The 18,917-nt window shown below is 39.4% G+C and overlaps 1 protein-coding gene across 10 annotated transcripts in view; it reads left to right on the top strand.

The window, feature by feature from the left end:
- The window catches only part of KIAA0586 (KIAA0586 ortholog), a 110,530-nt gene that overhangs the window by 48,292 nt on the left and 43,321 nt on the right, over positions 1-18,917 (top strand). For all 10 annotated transcript variants that reach the window (XR_008444890.1, XR_008444889.1, XM_054027960.1 and 7 more), the window contains 4 exons: positions 1,205-1,312; positions 2,896-2,976; positions 18,231-18,427; positions 18,606-18,724. Coding sequence is in view for 8 of the 10 variants with exons in the window: in XM_054027960.1 (XP_053883935.1) it covers positions 1,205-1,312; positions 2,896-2,976; positions 18,231-18,427; positions 18,606-18,724 (505 nt within the window). In the remaining 2 variants the exon portion in view is untranslated. The remainder of the gene's footprint in view (positions 1-1,204; positions 1,313-2,895; positions 2,977-18,230; positions 18,428-18,605; positions 18,725-18,917) is intronic.

Genomic DNA, 18,917 nt, shown 5'->3' with positions numbered 1-18,917 from the left:
CCAAAAATCAGTCATCCTGTACTTAATTGTTTTGAATTTTTTTACAATCATTTTTATTATTTAACCAGAATAGAGTTGTTTGGAAAAAGAACATATCTGCAAGTTTATTCCTTGTGTCAAGGGAGACTTTAATGCTGGAGGAAACTCTAAAATGAGAGTTTAATTTATTTAAAACAATAACAATTTACTTGGCTGAATGCTTTGCCATTTAAATTTTTTGTTTAAATATGAGTTTCCTTGCAACTCAGTTTCCCTTCAGACCAGTCAACCACTGAAGTCCTAATCCCATGTTTGTGATATGAGTCTGTTGTCATAGAAATGGAAATGAATGTTTTATCAAAAATTCAGTGTTTTGTGTTCATTGGAGAATCAAACTGAAGCAGAAGATATGCTGTCAGTATTCCCCCTCTCTCCCCTCATCCCTTTAAATATAACTTTTGAATGATAGAAGTAGGAGATTTAAATAAAAAATCCCATATGGAACATGTAGTCTATCCCTCTGCCAGTGCACCACTTTTCTCATCAACACATTTTTTTGGTGTTTGTCCAGTTTAGTTTTAAATGTTCCAAGTTATGAGGCTTTTGTCAAAGATTTAAACTAGTACTTACATTTCCTTTTGATGCATTTGTGTACCTGTTGAAAAATCTTTGTCACTGCAAAGAACATAACCACTCTAATTCTTCTTCTAACTGTATTGTACAAAGATTGTACATCTATTACAATGTGTCTATTACAAAATTAATAGTTACTGCTTATTACTTAAAAGTACACTTAACTACACAGTAGCTTATAAGGCAACATAAATGACCCATGAGTCAATCAATCACAGAATTCTGAATAATTAATGTGAATTGGGGTGGAGTCTTTATTATGTACAATTACCGTACATGTGTTTGGCAGTTAAAACATACAAGATGACAAGGTCCCAGGGTGTTAACAATCTGTTATAGATAACAAAACTGAAGACCTCAAATGAAATGGAGAGCAGGAAAAGTAAGATAACAGAAAAAAAAGAGAAGGAAGTACTCTTGGGGGAATGTTCTTAGCTTGTTTATTATGTTAAATCTGTCTGTAAAATCCAGTCCTGACCAGGTGCAGGCATGATGATGGGGAGCCATTCCATGTTCTTATGAACAGTTTGAACAGAGGAAATTTTAATTAATACAGACTTCGATTTTGGACTTGTGGTGTTTTCCATTTTAGGTATTACCGAATGTAGATATTGACAGTATTTCAAATGACAGTGTGAGTATAAACCAGGCTTCTACAAGCTCTGAAGCAGCACTTCCTCCTGTCAGCAGTCTGATTCAGGTATTGGTCTAAATGCCTAAGAATTGGTGTTAGTTTGATAAGTAGATATTAATACATTAATGTTTAATTACTATCAAATGAGCTAATGTAGTATTCCTTCTTTGTTAAAGTAAGTAGGCCCACTAGTAAACAGAAAAGAGAACTAAATTGTGACTTCTAAGATGGGTGGGGTTTTATTTATTTATTTATTTGAAACAAAATCTTTAACAAGGTGTAGATCGTTAATTTCCTTCCGTCCCTGGGTAAGGAGTGGTGCATAGCTGTGCCCACCCCAGGAAAAGCACAGGGAAAGAATAGTGACTCTCTTGGGGATGGGGGAGAGGAAGTAATCTGCTGTTGGCCCATACCAGTAGCACATTGCTTCTCCATCCATGCAGGCTCAGCTGTATTAGCTGGCACATGGAGGAGAGAAGGCTTCATCCACTCCTAGCACCCTCTATGTCCATTCCCTGTCCGCTTGCCTTGGGTGGGGAATAGTGGCCCTGTGGATCGTCTCACCACCCTGCGCACAGACCAACAATACAAGGTAGCTGTGCAAGGCAGTAAGGAGGTGCCTTGAGCTCCCTTATACAGCAATATAGGCAAGCCACTAACTACTTGGTGAGGTGCTATGGCCTGTATGGTGCAGGTCAGACTAGATGATCACAATGGCCCCTTCTGGCCTTCAGATCTGTGAATCATGATTTTGCCCATGTCCCTTTTCAGAGTTGTCATAGAGCATTTAGGAAGTAATGAAGATTATGTGTGAATTCCAGGCAGAAAACTATCCAAAGAATGTAAAGGTTGCAAACTGAAGCATATGATGACAAGATCACATATTGTTTCTTCCACAGGACCTCAGCCTCATTCAGTGCACATGCTGAACTATGTGAACAGAATGAGGCAACTGTTCAATATTTCTTTTTTCCTTAGCTGTTCAGCATGTGTGTGTCTGCTTCATTCACTGCACACCAACCAGCCTCCTCATTGCATGAGGTGATGTTCCTGCAGACCCCTGCCTCATTCACTACACAACTCATTCGTCATTCAGCTGAACTCTCATTCTCATTCTGCCACTGAATGAGGCAGGGTTCTGCCCTTCCCCCAATCAACCCCCACCCCCACCCCCAAAAAAGAGCTTGTGATCATGTAATTAAAAACTAGTTTGTAATGATTATGCACAAGGAAGTAGAGTTAAGGTTGCTTTGGGAAACCTTAATTTAGGTATTTCCAGACTGAGTGATTCGCTTTGCAGTCATTTGTCCCTCTCTTGTGTATTTCAAAAAAAAGTTTGATAGTTATAAAAATAATGTTGTCCTGAGATTCTGAAGCAGAGATATTCTATTAAATCCTACAGCCAAATCCAAGGAGTGCTAGCATTCATTTTACTGAATTGCTTAATGGATACCATCCAGTCCTCTTCCTGGTCTATAGAGAAATCCCTCTAACTGTTAGGATAAAAATATTTGCATGGTTGTTGTTTAAGATCTAATTCGTGTGCAACAAGATGGTCACTGTAGCTTGATCATATTCTCAGTATAAAGTTTTTCTACAGTTATACCTTTTAATTTAAGATATGTATGTTTTTGTCTACCTTTTATAAGGGTCCAGAACAAACTCAGTATGAGGAGGAAGATCTGAAGTTCCCAGGAACTAATTTTGTTGATGTTACTGATGTCCTTCAGGTAATTACATCCCAAAGATGTCCCTGCCTTTGACTTTTATATTCAATTCTGTTCTGTTCCTCAATATGAAATACAGCATTACAAATTGTACTTTACACAAGAGGCATATTTTTTTATAGTGTAGCTTTATGTGAGATTGAAAGGGGTGGTTTTAAATTGTTGGATACCAAGTAATTTTGTTTTTAAATGACTAAAAACATTTGGTTTAGAGAAACAAGCAATGGTAGGCCAGCTCTTACTTATTGTTTCTCTTTCTGCTAACTCAGGGATATGGCTCCCATTATTTAGTCACAGTGTTTCTTTTACACATGCTAGGAGACACTGTGATCATAGTTGGCATCCTTTTGTCCGTGAGAGACGGTGGGAATTGTAGCCTATCATGTAAATGGTTTGCAATGTCTCATATGATTGAATAGTCCAGTTTGAGATTTGCATGATCTTTGGCAGTTATTGCAAATGTGTGTATCTTGGTTGGGAGCTGCTTGCTTGGGTGTGATCAAGACCAAGCAAAATCATAATTAATAACCCTGGCTATTTTATTACTAAAGAAAGGAAAAGAAAACATTAAACACAAATGACCAAACCAAAATGATAAACTGCTTATTTCCGTTATAATCTCTTCTGTATGTCTCTCTGTGGAGAGCTTTTAACTGAGATTAACACCCTTGAGAATGAACAACTCTGAGGTGTTCTTTTCTCTTGGTAAAGTTAAGACCAAAGTATATTGTTTAAAATTATTGTGAATCCATTCTTTAATATAGCCTTCAATAACTATGAATGTTTATAGGTGAGCAAAAAGTATATTTGTTTCAAGGCAAGAGGACTTGTTGGTTATTAATAAATTACCAATTATAAACTGGCTGTCTATCTTTACTATATCCTATGAAACCAAAGAAAATATTTAAATCAGTTACTTAGAAGAAGGCATTTAAGGAACTATCTTGAGACAGGCAAATTAATCTATATTAGGAATCTTAAATCCAATTAAAACTAATTATTTTTCTGTTTACCATGGTATAACCATTTGATGATTAATAGGAAAAACTGTTTGTCTTTTAAATTACAACAGCATTTCAGTAATCCAGCAAAATCATTACAAGAGTTTTAAATCTAATCTCTTGGCAATGTTTTAGTTAACTTCCTCTCACCAATCCACATTGACGTCTTGGGGAGATTTCCTTGGATTGATTTCTTCTTGAGTCTTCTCTTTTTTTCTTAACTGTTTATGGCAGTTTGCTTGTAGAGATGGGTTGGGTGAGTTGTGGAGTGCTTGCTGTCTAAGCAGAGTAGCAGAGGGTGGTTGTGAGGGGGTGCTCACTTCAATGTCTTTTATATCCTTCTCCTTATTTTCATGAAATCGTAGGGAAAACACACCTCTTTCATTCTTGTTTAGATTCAGGTTGGTTGCTGTCATTCTTTGACTGGCTTCATGCCTTTGGGGTTGGCCTAGGTGATGCTTTCACATCCTGAATATGCAGCTGTTAATGAATATGGGACATTTCTGCCACAAAAAAAGAACAAAGGCCATTGAAGAATAGATTCAGATAACTTTTAAAGTTTTAACTCTTTTATTCAGTCCATTTTTTTAGATTTTTTTTTTAATTTTTCTTATAGTATGACAGGAAATGAAATTCAAAAAGTCCAAACACTCCTGTTCTTTATGTAAGAGCTTTTAGTTCTCAAAACAGTCTTAAAATTAAATAACTTTTAGAAAGTCTTTAGACTAAATGGGTGACTCTACGTGACACTTTTTGGAATGATAATTTTCATAGATTCATAGATTATAGGACTGGAAGGGACCTCTAGAGGTCATCGAGTCCAGTCCCCTGCTCGCATGGCAGGACCAAATACTGTCTAGACCATCCCTGATAGACATTTATCTAACCTATTCTTAAATATCTCCAGAGACGGAGATTCCACAACCTCCCTAGGCAATTTGTTCCAGTGTTTAACCACCCTGACAGTTAGGAACTTTTTCCTAATGTCCAATCTAGACCTCCCTTGCTGCAGTTTAAACCCATTGTTTCTGGTTCTATCCTTAGAGGCTAAGGTGAACAAGTTCTCTCCCTCCTCCTTATGACACCCTTTTAGATACCTGAAAACTGCTATCATGTCCCCTCTCAGTCTTCTCTTTTCCAAACTAAACAAACCCAATTCTTTCAGCCTTCCTTCATAGGTTATGTTCTCAAGACCTTTAATCATTCTTGTTGCTCTTCTTTGGACCCTTTCCAGTTTCTCCACATCTTTTTTAAAATGCGGCGCCCAGAACTGGACACAATACTCCAGCTGAGGCCTAACCAGAGCAGAGTAGAGCGGAAGAATGACTTCTCGTGTCTTGCTCACAACACACCTGTTAATGCATCCCAGAATCATGTTTGCTTTTTTTGCAACAGCATCACACTGTTGACTCATATTTAGCTTGTGGTCCACTATAACCCCTAGATCCCTTTCTGCCGTACTCCTTCCTAGACAGTCTTTTCCCATTCTGTATGTGTGAAATTGATTTTTCCTTCCTAAGTGGAGCACTTTGCATTTGTCTTTGTTAAACTTCATCCTGTTTACCTCAGCCCATTTCTCCAATTTGTCCAGATCATTTTGAATTATGACCCTGTCCTCCAAAGTAGTTGCAATCCCTCCCAGTTTGGTATCATCCACAAACTTAATAAGCGTACTTTCTATGCCAATATCTAAGTCGTTGATGAAGATATTGAACAGAGCCGGTCCCAAAACAGACCCCTGCGGTACCCCACTCGTTACGCCTTTCCAGCAGGATTGGGAACCATTAATAACAACTCTCTGAGTACGATTATCCAGCCAGTTATGCACCCACCTTATAGTAGCCCCATCTAATTTGTATTTGCCTAGTTTATCAATAAGAATATCATGCGAGACCGTGTCAAATGCCTTACTAAAGTCTAGGTATACCACATCCACCTCTTCACCCTTATCTACAAGGCTCGTTATCCTATCAAAGAAAGCTATCAGATTGGTTTGACATGATTTGTTCTTCACAAATCCATGCTGGCTATTCCCTATCACCTTACCACCTTCCAAGTGTTGGCAGACGATTTCCTTAATTACTTGCTCCATTATCTTCCCTGGCACAGAAGTTAAACTAACTGGTCTGTAGTTACCTGGGTTGTTTTTATTTCCCTTTTTATAGATGGGCACTATATTTGCCCTTTTCCAGTCTTCTGGAATCTCTCCCGTCTCCCATGACTTTCCAAAGATAATAGCTAGAGGCTCAGATACCTCCTCTATTAGCTCCTTGAGTATTCTAGGATGCATTTCATCAGGCCCGGGTGACTTGCAGGCATCTAACTTTTCTAAGTGATGTTTAACTTGTTCTTTTTTTATTTTATCCGCTAAACCTACCCCCTTCCCATTAGCATTCACTATGTTAGGCATTCCTTCAGACTTCTCGGTGAAGACCGAAACAAAGAAGTCATTAAGCGTCTCTGCCATTTCCAAGTTTCCTGTTACTGTTTCTCCCTCTTCACTAAGCAGTGGGCCTACCCTGTCTTTGGTCTTCCTCTTGCTTCTCATGTATTGATAAAAAGTCTTCTTGTTTCCTTTTATTCCCGTAGCTAGTTTGAGCTCATTTTGTGCCTTTGCCTTTCTAATCTTGCCCCTGCATTCCTGTGTTGTTTGCCTATATTCATCCTTTGTAATCTGTCCTAGTTTCCATTTTTTATATGACTCCTTTTTATTTTTTAGATCGTGCAAGATCTCGTGGTTAAGCCAAGGTGGTCTTTTGCCACATTTTCTATCTTTCCTAACCAGCGGAATAGCTTGCTTTTGGGCCCTTAATAGTGTCCCTTTGAAAAACTGCCAACTCTCCTCAGTTGTTTTTCCCTCCATGATGCATCTGTCTCTGCCCGGGCCCCTACCTTTGACAGGAAGAATTGAAGAGAATACCACCTGCGCTCCAAACTCCTTCACCCGTACTCCCAGAGCCCTGTAGTCACTCTTGATCCGCTCAGTGTCACACCGCGCAGTATCATTTGTGCCCACATGGATGAGTAGCATGGGGTAGTAGTCAGAGGGCTGGATAATCCTCGACAATGCCTCCGTAACGTCTCGGATACGGGCCCCCGGCAGGCAGCATACCTCCCGAGATGAAATGTCAGGGCGACAGATGGGCGCCTCCGTCCCCCTCAGCAGAGAGTCTCCGACCACCACTACCCTACGTTTCCTATTTGCAGTGGTGGCAGCAGACTCTCCAGCCTTAGGGGTACGAGGCTTCTCCTCCTTTACTGTAGGGAGTGATTCCTTCTTTCCTGTCTCAAGAAGAGCATAACGGTTACCTATAACCACGGCAGGAGGGTTCAGAGCAAGGGTGGAGCACTGCCTGCTGCCAGAAGTAACCAGCTGCCAGTGTCCACCCTGAGCCATCTCCTCCTCCACCAGTGGTGTATCAGCAGTCCTGTGTACTGGGACAGCTACCTCAGCTGTCTCCACATGGACACTGTCAAGGAATTGCTCGTGGATACGGATGCTCCTCAACCTAGCCACCTCCTCCTGTAGCTCTCCCACCTGCTGCCTGAGCGATTCCACCAGCAGGCACCTCTCACATTGGATGGTCCCCGCAGCCTGGATATCAGTAAATGGAAATTGCAAGTTACAGTCTTTGCAAAACCACACCAGGATCTGGGTAGAGGCATCCATGCTCAGGCGCTCTGTCTGGCTACAGGCACAGGTGGAGGAGACAGTAGCAGTGCTGGCACAGGTGTTGCGGGTCTTCCTAACCATCGTAAGCCTCCCTCTGTCAAACTCCCGTCTGCAGCCCCCTGTCAGCTGAAAGGGTTGTTTAAGCAAACAGTTATGAATGTAGTTGCTTTATAGGTATTAAGGGGAATCAAGAGAAAACAGATGGAACTGGCAAGGGACCCTCGCCCCCTTCCTGCTCCCCTTCCATACTCCCTTGCGAAACTCCCTGTTAGCAGCCCCTGTTCGCAAAGCTTGTCTTTCTTGTCTTCCTGCATTCGATTAAGGTTTGCTCACTCCCATAATTCCCCATTAATATAAATATTCTATGCTTTAATGGCTTCTTATGTTAATAATTAGTCCATCATCAAGTGAACTTACTATATTTGTACATAAAACATTTTGCTAGTTATATAACAGTACTATCAGGCTTGCATTTACAAAATATTTGCAAATATACATATTGAAAGAAGCATATACAATCTTAAATATTTGAGAAACAGCGGAGATTTTCATCTCTAAGTGTTGACATGAGTTACTTGGAAGTAACTGGTATCTTCTGTAAAACATTTCCCACCGTAAATATTCTCCAAGTGTAAAGAATAAAGACTTCAGTGTGTTTACAAAATAAATCAGTTTCAGTAAGGCTAGTTCTAGAAATCTTTGTGTGGGTTAAACATAGCTTTTTCTTTGAAAAGAAGGGACAGGAGGGCTTCAAATAGGCCCACTTTACCTCTACATTTATTGCTCTGATAACACAACCCTGCATTCTTTTCGCAATCAGATTTATTCCTAAAAATGTTCACAAAGTTTGTTTCTGCTTGATGTGTGCTTGTCCTTGGGAGATAGAAGCGGAAACGTTCTGGAATTTCTTTGATTAGCTTTAACATTTTGTAACATAATTAGCTAAACATGTTTATTGTTATATTTCCAAGCATCCTGGCAATAACACTTTTGTAGCTATATCTTAATATTAAGTAAAGGTTCAAACAAGTTTGTAGCAACTTTTTAAAAAGTTACAGTAATTTTATTAATGTAATTTTTGTATCAATACCGAGGTCTTTCCCCTGTATTTACTAACAACTTAAAAAATATATCTACTTGTTGAACAATCTTATTCTTCATTGTTGAAATAAATACGTAATTTGTTAATAGATAAAGGACCTTTGACAAACAAAAAGAAGAGAGTTAACTTAATTTTAAGAATTGAGTTTTAATTGTACGTGCCTAGACTCCTTAGAAATAAAGGCATGCCGTCGAAGAACAGCACTTCAGAGTCAATAGTGGTACTAGCATTTGAGACCTACCTGTTTGTGCACTTACTGGAAAATAGCAATGAAGTAAGTTAATATCAAGTAGTAAGACAGAGCATACATCATTTGGTGATGTTGCAGCCCTTGAAAATGAATTGCATATATAGTGTTCTTATTACCAAATGGATTTTGGAAATAAAAGTAAGAAAAACTGTCAATAATACCTTGTAAATATATGAACATGCGAATAACCTTATTGACAGCTACTCAGAGAGCTCCATTTGTGACCACTATAGTATATTCACTTCAGAAATATGTGTATTAAATGTACAATATATCTAAAAATATCTTCCAGTTCTGTCAAAGCTATGCAAATGACTCTTTAAAAAAATGACCAGAACTTCTCTAAAAGAACTAATAAATCTACTTGGGCAGTTTTTTTCTATTTGCACAAATGCTTATTCTTTAAAAATGAACAGGGAAACTACTTAAGAAATCAATTTAAGAAATAACAGTAAAAAGGGCCTAACAGCATCTAAATTCTTTAAATGTTAATATGAGTTATTCTCCATTTTTCTCCAGGATTGCTTTTATTTTTTGTTCTTGGCAATGGTTTGCATTTTAACCACAGAAAAAATAATGTTTCAATGGCAACACATGTTTGGCTCATGACCATATATATAGTATTCTTAAAAATGTGCAAGACAAAAATAATGTGGAACCATAAAATCAGGTCTCCGGAGTGACAGAAATATTTAAGACATCAAAAGCAATCCTCTTTTATAGTAATAGCTTTCCTTTGGATGTGCATGGAGACATGTCCATAAAATGTTATGCAGGAAAACTGGCCTTTTTCTCCCATGAAAAGTACAATCTGTTAGAAGTTAAAAAGATAAGTATTTGTCAAAAAACTTCCTGGTTTTTCAATTTCATGTGGACAGGATTTTTTGGTACTTTGGTCCATGAGTTTTCTCTGCGTTTAGTGTACTTCTTCCTCTCTGATTTCTTGTGGTAGAAGATAGGTCCAGAAGATACTTAAGATGTTAAAATGCTAATTTTAGTTAGCTACTCTGTCATTGGATAATGCAGCAGTTCCCAAATTTTTGAAAGTTGAGTCCTGAGGAAGATGAAATGTATTATGCCCCCATTGCTGTCCTGGCGTATCGTGTTAAAGGCCTACCTGTGGTAATGTATAACCCTTCTGCATTTGCCTTCTTATGTCTTGGTGCATCTTGCACTTTGGGGAAATGCTAAGATAGACCTTCAAATTACTCCCTTTTTTTTTCTTTATGCTTTGGAGAGCAGTGAAATAATTAACTATGTTGACAATCAAAGTATCCTCATTAGCATAGGTGTTAGCACCCATTGAAATAAATAGGACAGTTCACACCCTAGAGCTGTTTCAGGCTCTCATTTTGAAGGTTTCTCCTCAACAGTAATAGTTAGAGACTACGTACACAAAAAAGTTTTAACAGTGATACCAGTAAGCTGCCCCATCCATGTGGACACTCAGATTCTGCAGTCCAGCATCAACCCCAATTCTGATACATATGAGCTATTCCCTTCCTGTGTGTAGTTTTGATGGGCAGTTCAACACTACAGTATTCAGCCAGATGTTGGCCACAAGTAGCGTCTTACTTGATGTCCTTGGAAGAGAATCCAAGTACTCGGATTTCTCAGAGCAGTCAGACTGGTTAGACCTGCAGTCAGACCAGTCGTTCCCAAATGGGACCTACCATTGGTGCTGAAAGCACCCTTTTAAACCATTTACATGGATCCTCACCTTTCTACAGATCTATCAAAACCTGTTTCTTGGTTGCTATCACAACTTCTAGATGAGTCTTGAAGTTGGCAGCTTTATCGATGCATAAATCTCATTGAGTCATTCATAATGACAAAGTGGTATGAAGGAACTCATAATCTTTCTCGTCAAAAGTGAATTCATCTTTCCGTGCCACATAGGATTCCATCCAAATCCACAGCATCCTGCAGAAAAGCTGTGGCATAATCTGGATGCTTTTGGAGTACTAAAGGTATGTATTGAGTGCACCGATTCAACAAGAAGATTGGCTTCTTTGTTCATCTCCGTTCATCTGAAGTGACAAGGGCTCCAGCTATCTAAACTATATCTGGTTAGATGGATCAGATTATGCATTGTCAAGGCGTACAAGGCATCAGGTTGAACCTGTTTTGACAGAATCAAAACAGAAGATCTATGGTGTCTTTAGGCTCTTTCTGCCCATGTTCTTCCCCTGAGGAGATCTGCAGGGCAGCAACATGGTCCTTTATTAACCCTTTTATTAGACACTATAAGGTGAACTTTCTATCCTCTTGCATAATGACAGGTTTCAGAGTAGCAGCCGTGTTAGTCTGTATCCGCAAAAAGAAGAACAGGAGTACTTGTGGCATCTTAAGGTGCCACAAGTACTCCTGTTCTTCTTTCTATCCTCTGCAGAAGCATCCTTCAAAAGGAAGGTGCTGCATGCATTGATCCAGAAGTCGCTTTCTGTTTTGGCAATTGATGGGAAAAGCCCTCCCTTCACTTCTTATTCTACTTCTTCATCCCTCTCTAGTTCTGTTCTCTGCTTGCTACTTCCCACATGTAACAGTATTGTGGGAGACATAGGGCTATAAAATGGGAAATTTCTTACCTGATAATATCCTTTTAATAGTATCCGCATTCACAGTTCTGCCTTCCCTGAATGGCTGCTTGTCCCAAGGACAAAATATAATTTTTGTACCTACCGTATGTGGGCTAGTTAGCCTATTGTACATAGTTTGCTAGTTGGCATTGAAGTTATTCTTACTAATCATATTCTACGAGTTTTTACGCAACTTTGGAATTAACGGTCTGGTAACAAGCTGGAGCAGAGGGTGTGACCAGCAGAAATGTTGAAACAGGACGTTTCACCATTGTCGGAACATTCCCCTCCTTTTTCCTCTAAATGAAATTTTGGCAAAATCAGCGAAATTTTGCAAAGCATTTCGGTTTAGATGGAACTCCATTTTCCCAGGGAAAATGGTTCCATCTAGTTTTTCTCACTGAAAAACTCATCCTGATGAGTACAGCTAAAGAGGAGGTTTAATGTAGCCAAGGCCTACACCATGAAAGCCTTTGAAAATCAAGTGTCAAAAAATAAATTCATGATTAAGTTATTGGAGAACTTTGATAAGAGACTATTCATATATTTTTCAATGATAAAACAAAATGCTCGTATTTTATCTGATCAGTTCTGCCATTTTTTATTTCTATAACATTATGTGAATATACTTTTGAGATCTAAATAGAGATGGCCTCAACTTGATACTTTGAAAAGTAGAATGATTAATATTCCAACTAGGTCTAAAATAACTTCTAATTTGTCATTTTTTTTTGATTGGTAGTCATGATAGATATTTTCAAAGGTCCCTTAGGAGGTGAAATGCAGAATTAACTACAGATCATTCAGGAAAAGACTGGAAGATGACATATTAATAGGTTTAGTCTGTATAATTAAATACTGAACATTATTTTTGGATTTAATTTTCTGTGAAGATTATGTATTATCCCAAAATGAGTATAATATATACTTCCCTGTTCAGATTGGTATACTAATAAAAATATTTTTTTTTAATCTTATGTATATGATTTGGAAATGTAGAAAAACCGCTGAAGTTTTAGCCAGAAGCTATTAGTTACATGTGAGATTTATTGCATATACTTAGTTTATTTAATCCAGATGTCTGCATTTTAAACACTTTAGAAAAGCTTATATTAAATGGGAGACCTCAAAGAAAATTTATAAGAGTTAATGCAGACAGTAGAATGAACATGCATAAGGAAACACTGGACAGAGGAATTTGTAAATTCACTGTGAGAATGAATTATGGCTATGAATGCATATATCCCAATAGAATGAATTGCTTATCAACTCACAAGTCATCCAGAGTAATTTTAAGACGCTATGGCACCCTTATTTGAATTTAAATGTAATAAATTATTTTTAAATGTTACAGAACAGTGCATATAGAATTTTTTGGGTAAGATTTCTATTTGGTGCAATCCAAATGTGAATATCCTGTTGATATGTCTGTTTTGTAAGTTATGCATTATTTAAGAAAACATCTTTTTAAAAACCTAGAACATTCTTCTCTTCTCCCCCCCACCCCCCCCCATACCCAGTAAGGAGCTTTATTACCTTTTTCAATTTTAAAAGGCTTGAAAATTAGTGGAGTGGAAGACTGGGGGAGAAACCTTAATATCAGGGTGGAAGTGCTTGCTCCCTTTTCTCTCTTAGCCTGAGTTCTGGGATCCTTCACCTCACAGATTCCTAGAGCCGAGCCCCAGCCCAAACCTGGAAGTCTACACTGCAATGAAACAGCCCTGCAGCCCAAGCTCCGCAAGCCCGAGTCAGCTGGTTTGCACCAGCCGTGGGTTTTTCGTTGCAGTGTAGACATAACCTTATGGGTCAGTCCTTCAGGTCTTACTCATGTGAGTAATTCTTACTAGAGAGATCAAATGAACTAGATAACATTTTGTATTGGACCACTTCTGTTGGTGAGAGACAAGCTTTCAAGCTTACACAGAGCTGTTCTTCAGGACTGGGAAACTTACTCAGGTGATGTCTACACTAAAGAGTTTACAGCGGCACATCTGTACCAATGCATCTGCACTGCTATAAGATCTCCTGTGTAGCCACTCTATGCTGACAGGAGAGAGCTCTCCCATTGACATAATTAAACCACCCCCAACGAGTGGCAGTAGCTATGTCGGCGGGAGTGCGTCTCCCACTGATACAGTGTTGTCCATACCGGCGCTTCTGTCGGTGTAACTTACGTCGCTCACGGTGTGTTTTTTTTCACACCCCTGAGTGACATAAGTTATACCGACAAAAGTGCTAGTGTAGACATAGCCTCAGAGTGTCACTGCTAAATGCAAGATTGTTTAGCATAAGTAGTCAACACATATTTCGAGGGGCCATTCACGGTGAAGTGACCTGTTAACACCCCTTCAGTGATCGGGAGGAAAGGAGCAGGTTGAGCAGCTGGAGGTCTTGTTAGTGGGTTATAGATTGTTGTAATAAGCCGCAAATCCAGTATCTCCATTCAGTCCATGATTTTTAGTGTCTAGCAAAGCTGTGAATTAAAGCTCCCAGGCTCATCTTTTGAAAGTGTTGTGCAGCTTTCCTTTGAAAATGAGGGCTGAGAGGTCACTTTATGAAAAGTGTTCACCCCAGATGATTCTTACTATTTGGATAAGTAAAATTTTTTATATGCTAAACGAAGGTTGCAGGATCTGGTCCTTCGTGGTGCCTCTGTTAAGTGTTACAGTGTGGTATGATATGTGTGATTGGCCATGGTTCTGTGTAGAGGTTTGTGCAAAAACACAAAGAAACAAAAAACAGAAGGGGTGCAGGGTCAGAAAATTAAGCTTTTTAGTCTTGCATTTCATTGCTTAGAAATCCCTTCTAACTTTTCAGCAAATAAATGTAGTGAAAAAATAAATGTGTGTATTTAAATTACCATTAAGCTTCCAAGATAACAACACATCTGTTAGAGCTATAGTTTACCTGCTGGTGTGCTCAATAAATTCACATTTTGGTCCGTATCTTCACAGCCAAGTGATACTGAAACTTATTTTAAATTAAATCATAAATTCTGCAGAAAATGGATATCCATGAAAAGATTGAAAATCTGTGCTATGGGACAGCATTTCTGAGATGCATATTACAAGTGACTTCAGTTATAATTGCAGTGTTGCTGTAGCTATATTGGTCTCACAATATTAGAGAGACAAGGTGGCTAAGGTAATATCTTTTATTGGACCTACTTCTGTTGGTGAAAGAGGCAAGCTTTCGAGCTTACACAGAGCTCTTCTTCAGGTCTGGGAAAGGTTCTCGAGTGTCACAGCTAAATACAAAGTGGAATAGATAAGTGGAACACATGTTGCAAGAGACTATTCAAGAAGCACTGGACAGTTAACACCCCTAGGACAGAAGGAGGATAAGTGGGTTACAGATTGCTGTAATGAGCCATAAATCCAGAGTCTTTAGTAAGTTCATAATTTTTGGTATGTAGCAGAATTATGAATCCAAGTTCCCAGGCTCATCTTTTGAAGGTGTTGCGCAGGTTTCTATTCAGGATGAAGACTGCATGATCAGGTATGAAATGATCATTTTGTGAAAAGTGTTTGCTCACGGGTGATTGGGTGTTTTTGTCTTTTGTCATTTTTCTGTGTGAGTTCACTTGAGTGTGTAGTGATTGTCTGGTTTCACCCACATAGTTGTTATTTGGGCATTTAGTGCACTGGACGAGGTACACCACATGTTGATAGGCGTGTGTAGGACCCCTGGATTTTGAAAGGTGTGTTGTGGGCAATATTGGTCACCACAGTAGTGGCGATAAGTCTGTAGGTTTTGCATCTGTTGTTCTGGCAGGGTCTGGTGCTGCTTTGAGTTGGTATGTCCTGGTCTCTGGGGAGCTTGCTTCTGCTGATGAGCAGGGTGAGGTGGGAGGGTTGTTTGAAAGCCGGAAGAGGGGGTTCAGGTAGTCCCCATTGAGCATCAGTCGTAATTGTTTAACAATACCCTGCCTGGGTTCCAGTGTGGGATGGTAGGTGACAACTGTGGGCGTTTGGTCAGTGGTTTTATTTTTCCTGTATTGAAATGGGTTCTCTCAGGGCATTTTGTTGGCCCATTCCTTGATGCAATCTACTTCTTTGGTGGAGTGTCCTTGTCTGAGTGAAGGCAGTTTTAGGAGTGTTGAGGTATGTATCCAGGACTTTCTCCTCGGAGCATATTCTCTGTTTTTTGAGTGCCTGGCTGTAGATAAAAGCTTACTTGGTGTGTTTGGGGTGATTAGTAGATCTGTGAAGGTAGATATCGTGATCAGTGGGTTTCTTTTATATAGTTGCCTGTAGAGTTCTATTGTTGAAGTTGATGGTGGTGTCCAGGAAGTTGGTACTGGTGTGGGTGTGTTCGAGAGGGAGATTGATGGATAGGTAGTGGAGCCATAACAACAGATGCAAAACCTGCAGACCTATCTCCATATGATCAATTCTCCCCACAGCACACCTTTCAAGATCCAAGGGTCCTACACATTCCTATCACAACATGTGGTGTACCTCATCCAGTGCACTAAATGCCCTATGTCAAGCTGTCTAGAGTGGCTCACAAGCATGAGTGCCAACCTCAGGGCAGACTGTTAAGAAACAGGGCACAAAACCCAAACTGGTTGTGTGTTCTGTCCTTAGATTTCACTAACCAAGTATCAAGTGTGAACTCCTCAAGCACTACAAAAGCCTTAACATGGAGTTACAGACAGTCCCATTGGCCACTGTGGTCTATCTTGCCACTTAGGCAAGCCTGCCTTTGTGATAGATGGTCACTTACACTAAAAATCACAGCAATATTCAGGTTACTCCCAGTCCCAAAGGACCAATCACTTACCCCAGGTCAGTTGTACCTTAGATCTTTCACCAAAGACAAGGCTTGTAGCCAGTCCTATATTAAACTGACTAAAGGTTTATTAACTAGGAAAAAGAAATGAGTGTTATTTACAAGGTTAAAGCAGGCAAACATACACACACAAATGAGTTACATTCTTAGATTTCAAAAAGTAGTAGATGCTACTGTAATGTGCAAGCTCTATATGCCCTTTAGGGTTAACCCAAGATAAGTAGCTTGGTGATGCCTTGCTTATGCTTAGAAATGTTGCCCTCTCCAAATTCCAAGCAGCACAGTGATGCAGTTCTTTCTGGTCAGGGATTTTTATTTCCTTCCCCCAGAGTTCAAACGGATGGAACAAGTGTTGGCTCCAGTCTCTTCTTCGTGTATGGGGTGTAGGGAGGGTGGGCAATCAAGAAAGTCTTTGTCCTTTGATGTTTCACAATCATTTGGTTTCCGTGGACCTTCCTGTGTGCAGGACCAGCACTTTACACTAATTAATGCTTCTTTCTTGTCTGGTGAGTTACACAGTTACAGAGGTTTTCAATGAAAACACCCAATGTAACTTTATACCATGGGCTAGAGCAGGGATAGGCAACCTATGGCACATGTGCCAAAGGCGGCACGTGAGCTGATTTTCAATGGCACTCACACCGCCCGGGTCCTGGCCACCGGTCCGGGGGGCTCTGCATTTTAATTTAATTTTAAATGAAGCTTCTTAAACATTTTAAAAAACTTATTTACTTTACATACAACAATAGTTTAGTTCTATATTATAGACTTATAGAAAGAGACCTTCTAAAAACGTTAAAATGTATTGCTGGCACACGAAACATTAAATCAGAGTGAATAAATGAAGACTTGGCACACCACTTCTGAAAGGTTGCTGACCCCGGGCTAGAGAATTTATAAATTAGATCAATACATGCAGCATCCTACAGGTGTTTCATCAAGTCTAAACACTATACACATTCTTATCAACTTAACATCTATTTTAACAATACTAACACACAGGTGAGCCAGACTGGTTCCCAGCTATGCTTTTGTCAATGCTCAGTGAGGCCTAGTGGCCTTGTCATGAGCTGGCACCTGGTCTGTCAGTGTCCCACCCTAATAACAATTATGGGGTGAAACCAGACAATCTCTATGCTCTCGAGTGAACTCGCACAGAAAAATGATAAAAGAAAAAAACACCCGATCACCCCTGGGTGACGACTTTTCACAAAATGATCACTTCATATCTGACCTCGCACAACCCATTCAGAAGACACACAAGAACTTAAAATTAATAACTCTTTTAGACACTAAAAATCATGAACTTAATAAAGACATTGGATTTATGGCTCATTACAACAATCTGTAACCCGTTAATCCTCCTTTTATCCTATGACTGTAGAGCGGTGAACTGCCTGCTTCATCTTAATTAGCCTCTTACAACATGTGTTTACTCCTTGTCTGTTCCACCTTGTGTTTAGCTGTGACACTATGAGTACCTTTCCCAGAACTAAAGAAGAGCTGTGTGTAATCTCAAAAGCTTGTCTCTTTCACCAACAGAGCTTGGTCCAATAAAATATACTACCTCACCCATTGTTTCTTCAGTTAAAATGTTGCAAGTACATTTCTGAGGTATTGCAGTTATCCTTTATCTTCCTGCCTCATGCACCACAGGCAGGAGACCCAAATCCTGTTTATGTAATAACTTCTGTACCACTATAACTGCACAGATTTATGGGTTGGTAGTCTTGAAATATTGTATATTAACTGCAAAATGGTTAAAGGAAAGCATGTGCATAGTATGGTATAACACAACTGTAACTATTTTATAAAGCAAAAATCCTTAAGGCTGTCTCTTTGCTTTTATTGTAATTAGGATCAGGAGGAGGCGGAGGATGGAATCCCAGAATTGTCTGAACCAATCCTGGAATTTAATAGACAAACTGAAGTTGTTTCTCCAAAATATAATGGCCCTCCATTTCCCCCAGCTGCTCCTGCTTCTCAACAGCCAGCTGATATTCTGGATGAAATCATTGAAAGGAGGGAAACTTTAGAAAATAGGTTGATTAGCTGGTGAGTTTCCTGTCAGGGTGAAGGTAATAAAATAGCAGCAAGAAATACATAATCAACACAAGTATTTTTTTTAACTATTTCCCTTTGTCTTATTAAGTTTTCCCCATATATTGAGAATGCTGTCAATTTGGCTGTCTCAGAGCCTGCTGGTAGAAATACAAAAGTTTTGTTTTGTCAGGGTGGAACAAGAAGTAATGGCACGAATTATTAGCGGGATGTACCCCGTCCAGCAGGAAAGAGTGCCCAGGGTGAGCGCATCAGAGAGCGAAGAGAGTGAGGCTGTAACCTCTGACATTGGTAAGTAGGAATTGTAGTTGTTCTCAGTTGCTTTCCAGCCTGAAGGCAGATGGGACCAAAGGCTATCCATCTCAAATTTGGGCTAAAAGATATTTTAACAGCTTGGTTAGGGAGTTTTAACTGTCTAAGCTGTAAGAGGTGTTAAACGTACAAAACTGTTCAACTAATGCACAGAAAAGATGTGTGTTTGTGC

Source organism: Malaclemys terrapin, chromosome 4 (assembly GCF_027887155.1).
Source record: "Malaclemys terrapin pileata isolate rMalTer1 chromosome 4, rMalTer1.hap1, whole genome shotgun sequence".
Classification (NCBI taxonomy): Eukaryota; Metazoa; Chordata; order Testudines; family Emydidae; genus Malaclemys; species Malaclemys terrapin.
This window is presented reverse-complemented; position numbering and strand designations above follow the sequence as displayed.